The 15,400-nt window shown below is 35.3% G+C and overlaps 2 protein-coding genes across 7 annotated transcripts in view; one reads left to right on the top strand and one right to left on the bottom strand.

Moving 5' to 3' along the window:
- LOC106174131 (kelch-like ECH-associated protein 1B) overlaps positions 1 to 3,456 on the bottom strand; it is a 31,719-nt gene extending 28,263 nt beyond the window's left edge. For all 5 annotated transcript variants that reach the window (XR_015333063.1, XM_013555541.2, XM_087005841.1 and 2 more), the window contains exon 1: positions 3,266 to 3,456. The gene's annotated coding sequence lies outside the window, so the exon portion shown is untranslated. The remainder of the gene's footprint in view (positions 1 to 3,265) is intronic.
- Positions 3,457 to 3,643: 187 nt separating this feature from the next.
- On the top strand, positions 3,644 to 13,863 carry LOC106174121 (dystrophin-like). Of its 2 annotated transcripts, none has more exons than XM_087005814.1 (17): positions 3,644 to 3,834; positions 4,297 to 4,357; positions 4,895 to 4,956; positions 5,134 to 5,208; positions 5,581 to 5,785; positions 6,122 to 6,207; positions 6,460 to 6,539; positions 6,703 to 6,783; positions 7,119 to 7,230; positions 7,618 to 7,672; positions 8,023 to 8,134; positions 8,701 to 8,831; positions 9,202 to 9,346; positions 9,787 to 9,875; positions 10,548 to 10,731; positions 11,074 to 11,710; positions 12,014 to 13,863. In XM_087005814.1, exons 1-17 carry the CDS (start codon positions 3,810 to 3,812, stop codon positions 12,118 to 12,120), a joined length of 2,247 nt encoding a protein of 748 aa, XP_086861940.1. In that variant the 5' UTR covers positions 3,644 to 3,809; the 3' UTR covers positions 12,121 to 13,863. The 2 variants fall into 2 exon arrangements, with proteins under 2 accessions (XP_086861940.1, XP_086861937.1); XM_087005811.1 differs by having other exon boundaries at positions 9,784 to 9,875.
- Positions 13,864 to 15,400: the final 1,537 nt, after the last annotated feature.

Genomic DNA, 15,400 nt, shown 5'->3' with positions numbered 1-15,400 from the left:
ATTTATTTTATGCAGGCACATATGGCAGACAAGCATCCTGACCCCACGAAAAATCATCTGAGAGACCTCCGCTGCCAGTCTTTATACATACTACTCGGGAGGGGTTACTCTAAATCCTTTTTCTTTTCCTTTTTTTTTTTTTTTTTTTTGCCAAATATGAATCTTTATGACAAATCTATCATTTAATGTCCTCAATAGATGTCCTTATCAAATTTTCATGTTCTTTTTTTTTTTATTTACTGTGCCTTGCATCATAACTGTAAGTGTGAAGATTTTAGCTAATAAACTATAAAAATATATTATATAGTAATATATGACTACTTTTAAAATTGTTATGCTTTGGGAAAGCCCCATCTGGCCACTGTTAAGAGACATTAAGGAGTGGTCATATTAGGATGACATTTATTCAGGTGCTATAGTAATACATAATCACACCTGTCTATGCCAGTCCTAGGATCAGCCGTTCATAGGTGTAACAAGTACATATCTAAGCAGCCAGACTAGCTGTGATTGTTTAAATTTCCCTTGGTTTTCATTGGAATATTCAGATTCACACAATGTACTAGCTGGGTTGGTCCAACTCAGAGGGGAGGAGGATTCTCACTTAAGTGCAATCAGTAGAATCAGCTTAATAAGCACACAGTTGTTAATCACTGCTAAAGGAGACATGTCAGACAAGTAAGCTGATTCCACTGATTGCACTTTAGCAAGAATTGCCTTCAGAATGAGACTGACCCAGCTAGTATGATGTGTAAATTTAAATGTGGTCTTTGTGAAAATCGTACAGATGTTATGAGTGTTATGAGTACAAGTATACATTCGATGGTTAAAGAAGTCTCCATTAGAGTCTAATAAAAAATAATGCAAATTATATTCCTGGTACTAGTTACAGAAACGCAGTGCACATGCAGCAGATGCCATATGACTATAGCCCATGCACTCTAGTACATACTAACCAAAGTTAACCATTTCTTCTCATTTTTAATTCAATGTAATTCAATTTTATTTCATTTTTTATCAAATAAAAAATACTGAACAAAACTGCAATTATGATATTCATCAATGCTCAAAACACATCAATGTTTTGAAATCAAAAGAAAATAAAATTATTTTGCTCAACTGAATAAATACCATTTCATTAGGATAAACAGATTGTATTAAAAATAATATATATAAAATAACCTTATTAAGTTAAATGGGCATCCATGCGCCCTACAATTCCTTAAAAGTACTACTGGTACTACATAGATATTACATCAATGAACATATTGGACAGATACTGTAATTTCTTTCCAAATGTGTGTATCTTATCATTCTGGGCCATGTTCCCAGTTAATGTACCACTTGCTTCTTTTAAGTCAGCTATATTCTGATTGAAATGCTAATAATATCTCTGATAACAATGCCTAAATGTACTGAATGTACCTCTCTATATGAACTCAACATCACTGTAAAAAGATACCTTACGCAATCTGCTTAATACACATTAAAAGACCATAAAAACACAAGGTGAAAAAATAGACCAATTTGGACTTAAGATTGTAAGGCTCATTAACCTCCTCAAACACCTCAGGCTTCATTTAACCTGATCAATATTAAACTGTCAGTGCCTCTTAGTCTTACAGAAAAATACATCCAACACAGGGTACAGACTGTTAGACTCACATCCTAAACACTGAGCCAGCTTATAACTCAAGAAACCATCTTCAGTCACCTGTGAACACTACTAGTGTGTCTCCCACACATAAACCAAGGAATACAATCCGACCTCTAAATGGGCTTTTTAATGCTAAGTAATAAAAGACTAGATAAATGTTCAAATTGTGTTTTTGGACAACAAAGTTCCATTCTTTTTTATTCCTTTTTTCTCTTTTAATGAAAAATATTATGCTATCAAAACATCATTTCATACAATATCTTGGGGTACTGTGTGGAGAGGTTAATAAATAACAAACAAATAAAAAAACCAGGAAGTAGTTGATCTGGTAACTGAGTAGCCAACCCACATAGTAAGGGCGTTGACCTAAAGATTACTTCCTGGAATTAATAACAGTTTTGTGCCATGGCCATTTTTAGAGCAGCAAAATACTCATAAAAATTACACTTAAAATAAAATGTTGTTACTCTCTAATACAACCATAGAACATCAGGTATTGATTGACCCATCTAAAAAAATATTTAGAAGTAATTTTTTGTTTTTAATGACCCAGGCTACCATTATGTTATGTTGTGCAGGTTATTCTGATACAATTCAACATAACTTTTTTCCAAGGCTATGATTAACTACTTGTGGGATACATACAGATCTTTGTACTATACCAACATTGTATTGAAAATCAGTGATAGATTTATAAGCACTGTTACAACATGGAAAATGTAAATACTTCTTTCGTCTCAACTGGTTACTGAACATTCTTTAGACTTAAATTTAGCCACTTTTAATCATCTATTCCTATTTGCATCATAAATGTGATAGATGTAAAGCACACAAATTAATATTCTACAAAATGTTTGGGGATCATGTCACTGATTTGTCACCAGGAATACCTGACCAAAAGCAGTCACTGTGGCAGTAAGGGCATGGTCAAAGTCAAGAGCTTCTCTGCATACATGTATAAATTATAATTTGGACAATCTGGTTGAAAACTAAGTAACAAACAATTGTGGATATTTCCATCCTCTATAATTAAGGCAAGAGAGTAATTTACAGGAACCCATTTCTACCTAGAACAGTTTTCAACTGGAACCAAATTGAGCCTTCAGGAGTCTATACATGTAGTTCGCCCACAATCTGTTGATCAACTCTTTAGCATTTACACACTACAAGCACCCGAACCACTCTCCCACCCATCATGTCTACTCCGCACAAGCCCTGCTATGTTAATCAATTCAGATTTAGATTCAAAATAAAGCTAAAAGTAACTTTCATGATTCAGTATTTTATTTTTACCACACGGGTAAGTGAATGTTGTTTACATATTGGAAGAAGCCTTACATGACCTTACATGTAGGTCCTAGGCAGCCTAGTTTACTGTCTTGCTATATTTATCATAACGAAATTCACACGAAATACTAGCGTGTATACTGCCAAAGAGTTTGACCTTTCTCTAAAAAATTCAATCATATTTCAGTGTGTCACTGACAAATTTATTAACAGGGTAAATTAAAATAGCACATTAATGTACATGGACATGTACGCTGATGTACAGTGTATCCCCAAGCTACAGTGTTAAAAAATGTGTGAAAAACGTAAAAATAACCTTACCTTTGATTAGATCCTTCTGCTTATAAATCTAAGACCAATCCGAACAATAAATTGGGATGATAGAATCCATGAGTAACAAGTAATTTTGAAGAAGTAGGTGGGAAAATGTCGAGTCATCTGGCATATTTATTGAAACGGCCTTGAGAGATGACCTTTTTCGTACACAAAGGTCAAATCGTTGCCATCCTGGATATCTATATCTATTAAAGTAAACCACTGCCTTATAATGATGTCTATAAAGGATTCATTTGTCGTTTATTATTTCTAGAGATAAAAGCAGATTTCACATCTCTGGTAAATTGTATATGCATTTCTTTTTATAAAAGGCAGCAAATTTTCACTTTATTTCACCCGAGAGGCGAATAGCCTCGTTTTCAATCCATCCACATTTGAAGGTTGGTAAATTTTAACACAGGCTGAGGGCAACTGCCGTTAAGGAGAGTTAACAGATGTATTTAGAGGTGCCCTCTAGCGGGGAATCCCAAAGCCCACGTTAAAATATGGCTTCACATTTTGAATCGAAGTGAATAATTGTGCTGCAAAGATGTGGAATTCACAGAGCTTTTACGGTATGATTGGAAATAACGTTTTCTTATGTTATGATACAGAGTCTGGTGCAATTATGTGTAACGGTATTTCATATATTTTGTGCTTTAATTATTTTAAGACTGTACACTACTACACTAGATCTTGGTGACACTAGTTAAATTAATGGTAACATGTACAAGTTACACTCGTTTGTACAATGACACCCCCACCATCGGGATTAAATTGATTTTCCTTTAAATAATTTACACAATGAACAGTCTCTACTATTGGAGGAAAAAAAAGCTGTACTGGACCCAAAATATCATGTTTTGTTATTTTGATATTAAAATAATTATGACTTAAAATAACTTTGTAAATACTCCATATTGCACAAGATGGGGGTACCCCTTTCAGAACTCCTTCTATTAATTTTACTTGTCTACTTATTAATCTTCATTTTTTTAAAAAAGCATCAATACCTTAATTCGTCTGTTAACATTTAGGTAAACTCTTGGATGGATGGGAGAAGTCAGAAACCAGGAATGCAGTTCCCTATTACATCAAGTAAGTATGTACTACCAGTATACATGCATATGCTGCTGTACATTTTTATGCTCACTCTTGTTATTCAGGGATTCTAGGGGTCAAGGTATTATAAAGGTAATATACAGGGATGCAGTGGATGTTGACATGCCACTCTGACTGCCGTGTCCCTAGATCTCCTTTGAATCCTGAAACATCCCATAGTCTTCTAATGTTACCATGCTTTTGGTAAGAAGTGATATATTTTTCTTAAAGGAACATCAAATACCTTAGAGCTCAGCCAAAAAGGTTTTATACCCCCCCCCCCCCCCCCCAATCCCTTAACCAGATCCACCCTGAATCTCCCCCTGGTTCTGCTAGGGACAATATTTTAATGTGTTCTAGGTAGTTATTGGACAATTTAATAACTTATATCCAAATGTATTTTATATCTTTAAGATATACATTTATGGTTTCATATGTTTTGTTATGCAGCAAAGCAAGATTTTTTAAATATACCCTTATGTTTTGTTTACACACACAAAGTTTTCTGACTTACTCTTTTCTTTATCATTCCAGTCATAAAAGTGAGAGAACTCAATGGGACCATCCTTTCCTTAGCAAAACTTTGGAGGAGCTAGGTAAAACATCAGATCCTTTATAGACAACACAACTCAGCCTCGACTGTAGAATAGAAAGAGCTTTTCACCTTGTATTTATAACATTTCACACAATGTGTTTGGGAATTTGTGATTATAGTTTTATAGTGCAGTGAAATAATTGAATGTGACAGATGAGAATAACATATCTGTTTCCAGCTGAATTTGATGATGTCAGGTATGCAGCATACAGAACTGCCATGAAGCTGAGATTTCTACAGAAAAGATTAAAGTGTAAGTGAACAGTACCTTTAATTATAAAAAGTATGGAAAAGGCCAGAAGATCATGTTAATTGTTACTAAAACAACATACCTTAAAGTGGATTTTAAGTTTTGTTAATAATACATTTTGCAAGTTTGGAGTGTTGATTTTTAAAAAAATTACTTGGCACACTTTAAAGCAAGGCCTAAATATATATACGCTGCTAGAATTTGCCAGGTAAGATATTATTTAACATTGACCATAAGCCAAGTGTATAATTTGCACCTAGCAATAGAGAGAAATTCTTCATTTATCACATTGCTCCCTGCAGTTTTCATTTAGATATTTATAGAACGTAACAAAATATTGATGGACATGACATTTGCTATATATATATATTTCAGTGGACCTCATCACTCTCCCTATGATAAGCAGGGCGTTTGATGACCATGGGTGGTCAAGCAGTCAGGACAGTGTGATCACCTGTGGAGAGCTGGAGACGGTCATCATGGATATCTTCTATAAAACAAGGAGAGGGAAGCCAGGCAGCCTTACCATTGAGCAGTCCACAGAAATACTCCTAAACTGGTTGCTCAACATGTATGACATGTAAGTACTAGTAGCTCAATATGTATGAAATATGACTTGTTACCTAGGCTTTCCTGAGAGAGCTGTCCAGCTGTCATTTGGATGGCCAGTAGTCTCAAAGGATGGCCTTTATTTCTAAAGATGGCTGGATGGCATATAAAATTTTGTGGAAATGACGGTTTGGTTGGTTGGGCTCTCTGTAAATCATTGACCAAATTGACTTGCTGAAATTGATATGAGATGTTCTAATTGTGGAAATGACATTAGTTGGAATACATGCTGTATTGCAGAACTTGCACTTGACCTTATTATAACAAGGAAAATATTTTATTTACATATCATGTGTTAATGTTTCAGACATAGGACAGGGTATGTCAGAGTCATTTCTGCAAAGATAGCCATGGTTGCTCTGTGTTCTGCAAGGCTGGCTGAGAAGTACAGATGTAAGTATGGAGCTGAATTCAAATCTCAAAATTTAGATTGGATGCATGATTTTCAAGAACACTTCTTACAAGCATAACAATATTTTTGTGGTCTCTTTGGGTATCATAGCAGCTTAAGATATCTTCATATAACATATAACATGTTAAGTAGCTACTTCAAAACATGTCATAGTTGTGAATTCAGCACAATATTCAATTGATTTTGTTTAAATTTTTATTTATTATTATTATTATTGTATTTTTTTTTTCCAGATTTGTTTTCCCAACTCAGTGATTATGACAACACAATATCAAGGAAACATCTAGGACTGTTTCTGCATGACTTACTGCAGGTGATTGGTACACCCTCATATTAAACAGTTTTTTACCAGGCTGTGTTTTGACAGAGTGATCAGTCTATGTGTTATGTCATACCTGCAGTAGGATTTTTTTTTGTCTGTAGAAGTTACAAACATAAATCATAATGCATATTTTAACCCTTTGTGATCATTTCAGGTGGCTGAACTTTTGAATGAGTGTCTGCCATTTGGTGGAATGGCTGCAATAGGTGCTGCAATAGACAGTTGTTTCAGTATGGTGAGTTTAACATTTTGACTTGTTCTTGCTGTGGAAATTATCACCAGTATGAATAACATGTCAAGCAAGCTGTTTGAAGTCCTTAAACCTCCACAGTGCTTTGATAAATAATAAGTCTTTTTCTTCTCTGCTTTAAGTTACTGATATTTATATATATCAGGCATCACCTAGGTAGGGTCCATGACTGACCAGAGTTTGGTTAAAATTGCATGTGTAGAGATTTCAAAATATGCACTCAGTTCTACTAAGTGCTCATGTTTATCTATTGCTTTTTACGTATTCATTTTAAAAAATATTTTTTCATTATTTTTTGTGCACTTTGATTCTGTCATTAGTCTCGCAGTACCACTGGTGTAGAAGAGTTTTCCTTCCTGGACTGGATGTTACTTGAACCTCAGACACTGGTCTGGCTGCCTACAATGCATAGGATGGCTGCTGCAGAGTCAGGTAAGTCAAATAACATTATTTTGTGTCCCCTCCCTCCTTTACCCTTGCACGCACACACACACGCTCGCACGTATACACGCATGCACACACATACACACACTTTGCAATGGGGTTCCTTTTCCTCTCACTGGGCACTATTCTTTGTAGTCCCCTCAGGATTGTGCACTATTTGGTAATATTTACTTTGTTTGAACTTCTGATAAAGCCTCTCTTACTGTGTAAGACATCTGTATCATGTGCAGAAGAGCTGATAAGTCTCCTAGACATAAGCTTAATCCAGGATAATATCTTTATTATATATAAACCACAATATTAGATATTGGCAGTATATGTTGAGGGGCATATCTTTTCATAATCAGCTTTGTTAATTTATTCTTCTCATTTCAGTTAAACATGAATCTAAGTGCAATATATGCAAGGAATACCCAATAATAGGATTTAGGTAATATATTCTTGTTTTGCCTTTCAGTATGAAAAAGAATGTATTCATCTCATATTTAAGTTTTGAAATAGAATGTTTGCATATGTATATCTTTAGTGTAAAAAAACTCCAAGGGTTTTATTTATTAATTAACCAGAGAGTGCCATATATATTTAACAACTACAACAAAAAAAATATAAATGAATAGCTAAAAAAGTAAAAAATTATAAATAGAACTAATATAAATCCGATCAAATTTGCTGCACTTGGAGTTAAGCAGCAATATGTGTTAACTGACCATACTTTTATATGTTAATTCCCCTGCCAATGATACAAGGGCACATTTCTTTACCCCATTTCAATATTTACAGATACAGGTGCCTGAAATGTTTCAACTATGACCTATGTCAACAGTGCTTTCTGACAGGAAGAGTAGCCAAGAAGCACAAGCTAACTCACCCTATTGAAGAGTACTGTTTAGCAGTGAGTGTCTTTCTCTTTATATATCAGGCCTTATCAACAGTAAATTTGTGAGTTTTGTGGTTAATGTGGGTGTTAATGGGTAGTGCTAGTAAATGCCTAATCCATTTATAAGACCTGTATATTTAGCTGGGATTTATGAAGAAATTTGGACCTTTTTGCTCAAAGTCAAATAATGGTGTGAGTGGATGTGTTCACAATAAAACTAACATGTTAGGTAGTTCAAACTAGCTCCACGAGGACTTTTGAGAATGCAATCAGATTAACCCACCTCCTCTTGTTTCCAATGTATTTGTATAGTCACCAGCCTTTCTGTACTCCACTCAACACAAGGAGGCGGCGTGTTAATCTTGTAATCTATTTGCATTCAGCGAGTCCCCACTAATACAAAGTTTCATTGTGTATGCACTCTATGCTTTGCACAATAAGATAGGACATTTATGTTTTAAATTTTATCTTATATTTGATGTTTTAAGTAAGTTTATATTAGTCCTGTCATGTTAAGGCATGCATTATCTTATCTTTTTTGTGGTTGATTTTTGTCTTTATTTCTGATTTGTCTTCTTCAGACAACCTCCAAGGAAGACACTAAGGCATTTGTAAAGACTGTCAGGAACAACTTGAGTAAAAGACACCACAAGAAATACAAGCCACGGTATCTTCCTATTAGAGGGGATGGACAGCCTATGGAAGAGGACTTGTAAGTAGAAGCCACAGTATTGATTTTGTTTGATTTTTTGTAGACAACCTTTATGTGAAGTTTTGTAGGTGGGACAAGATTTCCCTTTTGAAATATTTTGCAGTTTGATTTTTGAAATGTGTGCAAATTTTTGAGAGTGATATTTAAGTATAATTTTAAAGATTACAATCATTATTGCAGGTTTTTCATTGATTTGACAATTGTTTTACTTTGGATTGTTGTCTATAAAATTGAAGACCTTACTGCACTTCTCATTGCCTCATCAACAATCCTGACAGCATATTGCTTATTCAGATCTTGTATGGTTTTTGGCTTTCCTTTTTCCAGTACTGTCTGAACAAGTATTTGTTATAATTTAACTGTCCTTTAGCACTGATGCAGTACCAGAATCTGATGCTGACATGCACCAGTTATTACAGAGTGCAGCTAGGAAGCTGGCCCAGGCAGAGACACAGGCCCCACCAAGACAGTCCTCTAAGATGCTACAGACTGACATGACAACAGGACCAAAGCAGGTACTTGTTGAGGTGGAGGGAGGGAGTAAAAAAATTATGTTGATAGAAATCTAGAAGTACTTTTATCAATAGATTGAGAAATAAAGTGATACTTTCTATTTATTGTTAATAGTTTTCTTTAAGATATTGATAAAGCTTCTATAATTTTATTGATATGACATTGCTGATGAAGATTTTCAATATATAACTTGTAGAACTAAAAAGTTACACTCTACATGCTTTATCATGAAAAAGAAGTTTGTAAAAAGTTCAAGATAGCTTCATAACAAGGTTGTTGGTTTTAATCTAAATTTGAATTTATTGTTGGCAATTTCAGCATAAAAGTGTTTTTGAAACGAATATTTAAAAATTTGCCAAAAACACTGGAAGAGGAACACCTCTGCTATTTATGTGTCAATGAAAATTATGCTTAAATTTTTTGATCAATCTTCTGCCTGCAGGTCACCCCTCCAAAAATGTACAACATTGTTCCCAATGAGCAGCGGAGAGAACTAGACAGTATTATTCATCATTTAGAGGATGAAAATAGGTAATATGTGTTCTTTTCTGTATATAATATGAAGTTACAATACTATGCTGAAAAGATTAAAGATATATGCAGCATTTTATATTTATGTGGGTTGTAATTAGCACAAATAGAAATACTGCACCAGCTTTTAAGATTAACTTTCTTTTTTGAATCTTCACTGCATGTAACTGTTTTCTGCTCATGTAACCATGTAATCTGCATATGCTCACTGAAAAATGTCCAGAATGATTACTATATCTAAAAATGAAAAAAATCAGCATAACTACTAAAATAGTGGCCCGATCATGCCGACTTTCGAACTTGACCTGTGTTTTAGTAAGATTGATTACTCCTGTGAGTTTCATGACAACAGGCCTAACGGTTTTCCTTAAAATGTGTTTACAGGGTTGCATATATGCTGAAAAGTGAAAAAACAGCATAACTTCTACTATAATGGCCCGATCATGCTGATTTTCGAACTTGACCTGTGTTTTATGAATATTCATCAGCTCTGTAAATATAAAACCAAAAAATAAAACTGTGTTCCACTTATTGTGTTTACGCTGAAAGTGCTTGGCATCGGCGGTGATGGCAATATGTACAGACACATCTGTGTCTGTACATAAAAATTCTTTGGGATCACATATCAGTTGTAAATATTGATGATCACCATTTCTTTTTTATTTATTCTAGGGACCTTTTGCTGGAAATAGAAAGATTACACAACAGGTCCATGTCAGGTAACAGCAGCTCCACATTGACAGATGAACAGCAGCGAGTGGAGAGGGAGAAACTGGAAGCCAGGCAGGCCATACTAGAGGCACACAACAAACAGATGGAGAAACAGCTGACCAGGTTAAGAGCACTGATAGAGAAGGTAGGACTTGTTACATTGGTTGTTCAGAATGTTTTAATGCAAGTGTTTCTTTTGTTTGTAGATATAATGGGTACGCTTATTAAATGTAACAGATTACATTTTCTGTGGCTTATGCAGTAAATGTGTAAATTCATAGGCCTGACTCATTGTCCTGGGAGGGAAGTCAAATTAATCAGATGGTGTAGTAATTAAAGTAAATATATCAACTTGAGGATGAATTGTTTGGCTCGAAGAACCTAGTGAAAGGCAAACCACCAATGGATTTATTTCATTATCATTATATTTCACACGTAAGAATCAGTCAAATTTATATTTACATTTGTAATTCCTGATTGATTCCAGGAGTCCACAGCCCAGAGACAGCCACCTGTTTCTACCTCTCCTAGTAGGCCAACCCAGCCTAAGTCAGCAGTGCATGCTAACCCACAGTCCCAGAGGAACATCCCTAGTTTTAACATCCAGTCCCCTGAGCCCAGTTATGACCAGTTAGTGGAAAGACTGACCATACTGGCAGGGTCCCAGGGGAAACCCATCCATGTGCCACGATTTGAGGGCCCTGTGGTGAGAACCTCCCAGGTACCACCTCCACAGTATACCCCACAGGGAGGAGGGAGGAACATGGCACAGCCAAGAGGACTTGGCCCAGAGCAGGAGCAAAATGTTCCCCCACAGAGAGACAGGTTTTCTGGTTTGACACTCCCGCAGCGACAGGCTGGTGCTCCACTTAGAGAAGTCAGTCAGAACACCATGCAGAATGTCAGGACGCCCAGCATGTTGCCTAGCAACAACCACGACCTTGGCTTGACCCCATGGACACCAGGCAGAGATTTTACATTTGGAGATGACACTAGGCTGAGTCCGTCCTATTTGTCCCTGCCATCAGCTTCCAAGTCTCGCAACTTCCCAGAAGAGGAGGAGGAGCTGGAGGATATTATAAAGAGATTGGAGAGGGAATATCCAGCTGATATGTCTTTCTCATGTAAGTTTTGTTGTTAGAGGTTGTAAATATTATATATTGACTTACAGGCAGTATTGTTAAAATAATCAATTTTTTGTTATTAAATTATTGAAAATTGTAAGCCTGATAAATACAAATTTGGTTCAAACATTAACTTGTATGTATAACATCTATTTTTCTTCAGCTTTATCCAGTTGATGTATGTGAATTTTCAAACTTAACATTGTTCATGGATTTGGTAGAAATCAATACAAAATGTCTTTAAAATATATTGAAATATTCGTTTTGGTTCTTAGTGAAAACCAGGTCTTAAAATATTTTCAGTGGTGAACAGGTCCCAAGGGATCAATGATGATATGCTGGCCGCAGCCAACAAGGTGGGCAGCACAATGACAGACTTTGTTGGGCAGTGGGAAGAGGAAGACTGTTAGACAGAGTATAATATGCACTTCATATGACTCTTAAGCCTACCCTAAGGTTCAGTAGTCACTGGAGACTCGCCACTATTATCAGCATGCGTCTGCTATTACCAGTATGTCAGAGGCAGCATCCAGTGATCTCTGAACTGCAGGGTGGTTCAGCCAGACTGTTGACAGAAAGTCAGAAGACCATGTACAGTCACAGGTCTTCCTGTAGAAGTTTACATGCCTACTTGTGCCTTTACTTGCTGTTCTTATATTATTTTCTTTTCGCATCATCTTCAATATTTTCCCGTCCATTTGAATGTGCTTAAAGTACCTTTGATCAGTAACATGGCAAATTATGCAGACTATTCTTTATTATTATTTTTTTTACTTAATTGGTAAAACAAGGTTCTAAGCAATATAACCCACAGGCTTCATTATCATTATTTAACATGTACACGTACATTGGACATGTACAGGTATCTTTGTATTTCAGCACCAAAGCAACATATTTTCAGTATTTTTCTACAAATTGAGATTGACAGTAGGATTACAAAGGACCACCTTAATGAATAAGCACTTATTTGAAAGAAGTGGTGCTTGTCAAATGTCATGATATTGTAGTGTATGTATATAAGTATGAATATAAGATCTGCTTTTTGTTTGTATGCAAGTTTCTTTGCTTTTGGAGGGCTTGTTATTCAGGGCATAAACTTTTTACATTGTGTGTGTATGCATGAAAAGCTTACAATTCTTTTAAGTATATTTTGTATTATGGAGATCTTAATTTGTAAAAAATAAAAAATACCTTTTTTTAAGTAGAACAAAGTAGTCTTTTTAGGCATATTTTTGTACTTATGTAATATTTTTTTTCTATGTACTTGTGCAACCTTGCTGCAACTTTTTGAGCAAAACTTACAACTACTTATGAGGTAATGTTAATATTGTCTAGTGAAGATTTATCTGCTAAGTGATTGTCATTGTAGTGAAAGCCTAAACTGTCCAGTTTTTGCAGAAAGTGTTAATCTGATTCAGAGGTTATTACCCTTCCCTATGGTTTCATTAAAAAGTAGCCAGTCATTTTGTTTTTACTCTGAATATCTGAATATATATATATATTCTCATAACTTATTTACTCAGCAGCTTGTTTAAAAGGAGAGAAGATGCAGCCACTGCGTGGATGTTTGAAAATCAAGTCCTGGTTCAGGTCCTTGAGTATATAACAGCTGCAGTAAGAATTGTTCTTTTGAAGAATATGCACCTTTTCATAATGCGAAAAGGAATGTGAGCAAAGCCACTGGATTTTATATAAAATCTTTAGTAATGGTGGAATGCCAGTGGATGTATTGGGATGTGTAAGACTTCATTTTTCTTTTGAATAGTATTTAATTATCTGTTCCTGCTGCAAAGGGTGTCTCTTGAATTGGGAAACATGAAAAATTACACTTTTTGTAGCCAAATATTTTACATCCCACAGAAACTGTGCACCAAACTTTGCATCATAAATGGTGGAAATGGCACACAAGATGCCATTCATTTATAGTTCAGTGGAGTAGCATTTAATTAAAGATATCAGTTTGCCTTTGCACCAAGAATAGGGACACCCAGTAGTTTTAGGTACCAGGTTAATGTAGTGTAATCATGTCGGCTGAACAAACTAGTACACGTGTATGTGAGCATGTTAGTTATTACAGTTATACTTAATTAGTCAAGCTGATAATCAAAAGCTTTTCTAAAAAAAGATGGCAATAAAAAAATCTGATGATACAATCTTTGTTTATTTATGAATTTAACAGTGCAGATCACTTCATTTGGAACTATATATATATACACACACACACACACACACACACACACACACACTAACAAACACAAGAAAAAATTAACGAATGAAATCAGTCTGTTTGGTCCATGTTTTTACTACGCCCTACAACTGTTTATACCAGAAGGTCCTAATCAGGGATGCAAACAGATAAAAAATACGAAAAAAAAAATAATGTGGAACTTGAGTTGCCAACCAAGAGTACCTTGGCTCTACTGGTGGAAGAAAATGTCTTATTGACTTCCCCTGCCCAGAGACCTGCTGCACTGACACAGTAAGCAAATTGGATTTCTCACTACACCTTGCTTTTTTCTCGACTGAATTTTAAAACATCTGTATCTACTTGCCATTGTGCCTAAATGAAGAAAGCTTGACAATTTATATTTGTCATTTGCACTAATTTGAAGTGCAGGCGATATAGCCTATAAGTTACACAAGTTAGGTGAAAAAGGTGAAAATACGAATCAATATTTTGAGTACGAGGTTGATACGACTGCACGAAATAAAAAGACTCTGAATGTTTTAGTTCTGAAGAAATAGCTGTTATAAAAATGAGTGCAGTTTTTCCTCTCCCTTCTCTGTTTTTTTTTTTTTTTTTTTTTTTTTTTTTGAATGTCAAGTAGAGGTCAGTGTCAGTTGCTCCATCGTTTTTGTTGTGACTAACTCTTTTGATATTTACATAACATAGCTTTCAGGCCCCAAGTTTCACAAAAAACAACAACAAAAAAAATTAAGTCAGTTCCATGGCATAGTAGAATAGGATGTCCATAAGGGTGGTGTAACACTGTTCGTTTTCCGCCTGATAGGGTAAGATGCGACGTTGGCGACAAAGATGATAGCCACTGTAACTGACTTAGGTTTTTTCTTAAAAAAAAAAAAAAAAACCGGGGCTAGGTCTTTCCAGTACTGTTCTCTAGCTTCAGTATCCAATATCATTTTATCAATGACAGATTTACTGGGTATCTTTGTTTGTGTCCTGTTGTTACCTCGTGTTTTTTTCAGTGCTGATTTACTGTCTTTGTTGTTCATTGATTTTTGGTGTTCCGTTGTCCTTTCCACTATAGTTCTGTTATCCTTTCCACTGTTTCTCCAATGTGCACAACACCACAATTCAATTCTTATATCACTCCACATTTTTCCTCTTTTAAAATAGGGTTTTTATGACTCACTATGACATTTCTGATGGTATGTCCCTTTTCACTCCAATCACTGACGTTATAATTTTAAATGTGCGTCGAAAGCGTTCAGGAACACCCTTTATGTAAGGAAGTACAATACACGGCGTGCTGTCTTCTTTTTAATAATGGTATTGGTCTTGTTGCTTGCGTCTTTGCGCTATTCCTCTATTTTCATCTTTTCTCAGGGTTCACTCTGAGAAGCTGCATTGTTTTAGTGCTCTTTCCTTTTTCCGCCGTTCTCTTCCCAATCAATGTCTCTACTCTGTACAATAGAAAAATTTCTATGTGCTGGATGTGAATTGCATTT

The sequence above is a fragment of the Lingula anatina genome, chromosome 1 (genome assembly GCF_051362555.1).
Source record: "Lingula anatina isolate TDL-2025a chromosome 1, LinAna3.0, whole genome shotgun sequence".
Classification (NCBI taxonomy): Eukaryota; Metazoa; Brachiopoda; class Lingulata; order Lingulida; family Lingulidae; genus Lingula; species Lingula anatina.
This window is presented reverse-complemented; position numbering and strand designations above follow the sequence as displayed.

What these genes read in the sequence shown, in the direction of transcription:
- LOC106174121 (XM_087005811.1), top strand. Translation starts at nt 3,810, where the DNA reads ATGTGGAATTCACAGAGCTTTTACG. An exon ending in CAGCCTATGGAAGAGGACTT is followed by an intron (nt 8,832 to 9,201) that starts GTAAGTAGAAGC and finishes ACTGTCCTTTAG; the next exon opens with CACTGATGCAGTACCAGAAT. An exon ending in TAAGAGCACTGATAGAGAAG is followed by an intron (nt 10,732 to 11,073) that starts GTAGGACTTGTT and finishes GATTGATTCCAG; the next exon opens with GAGTCCACAGCCCAGAGACA.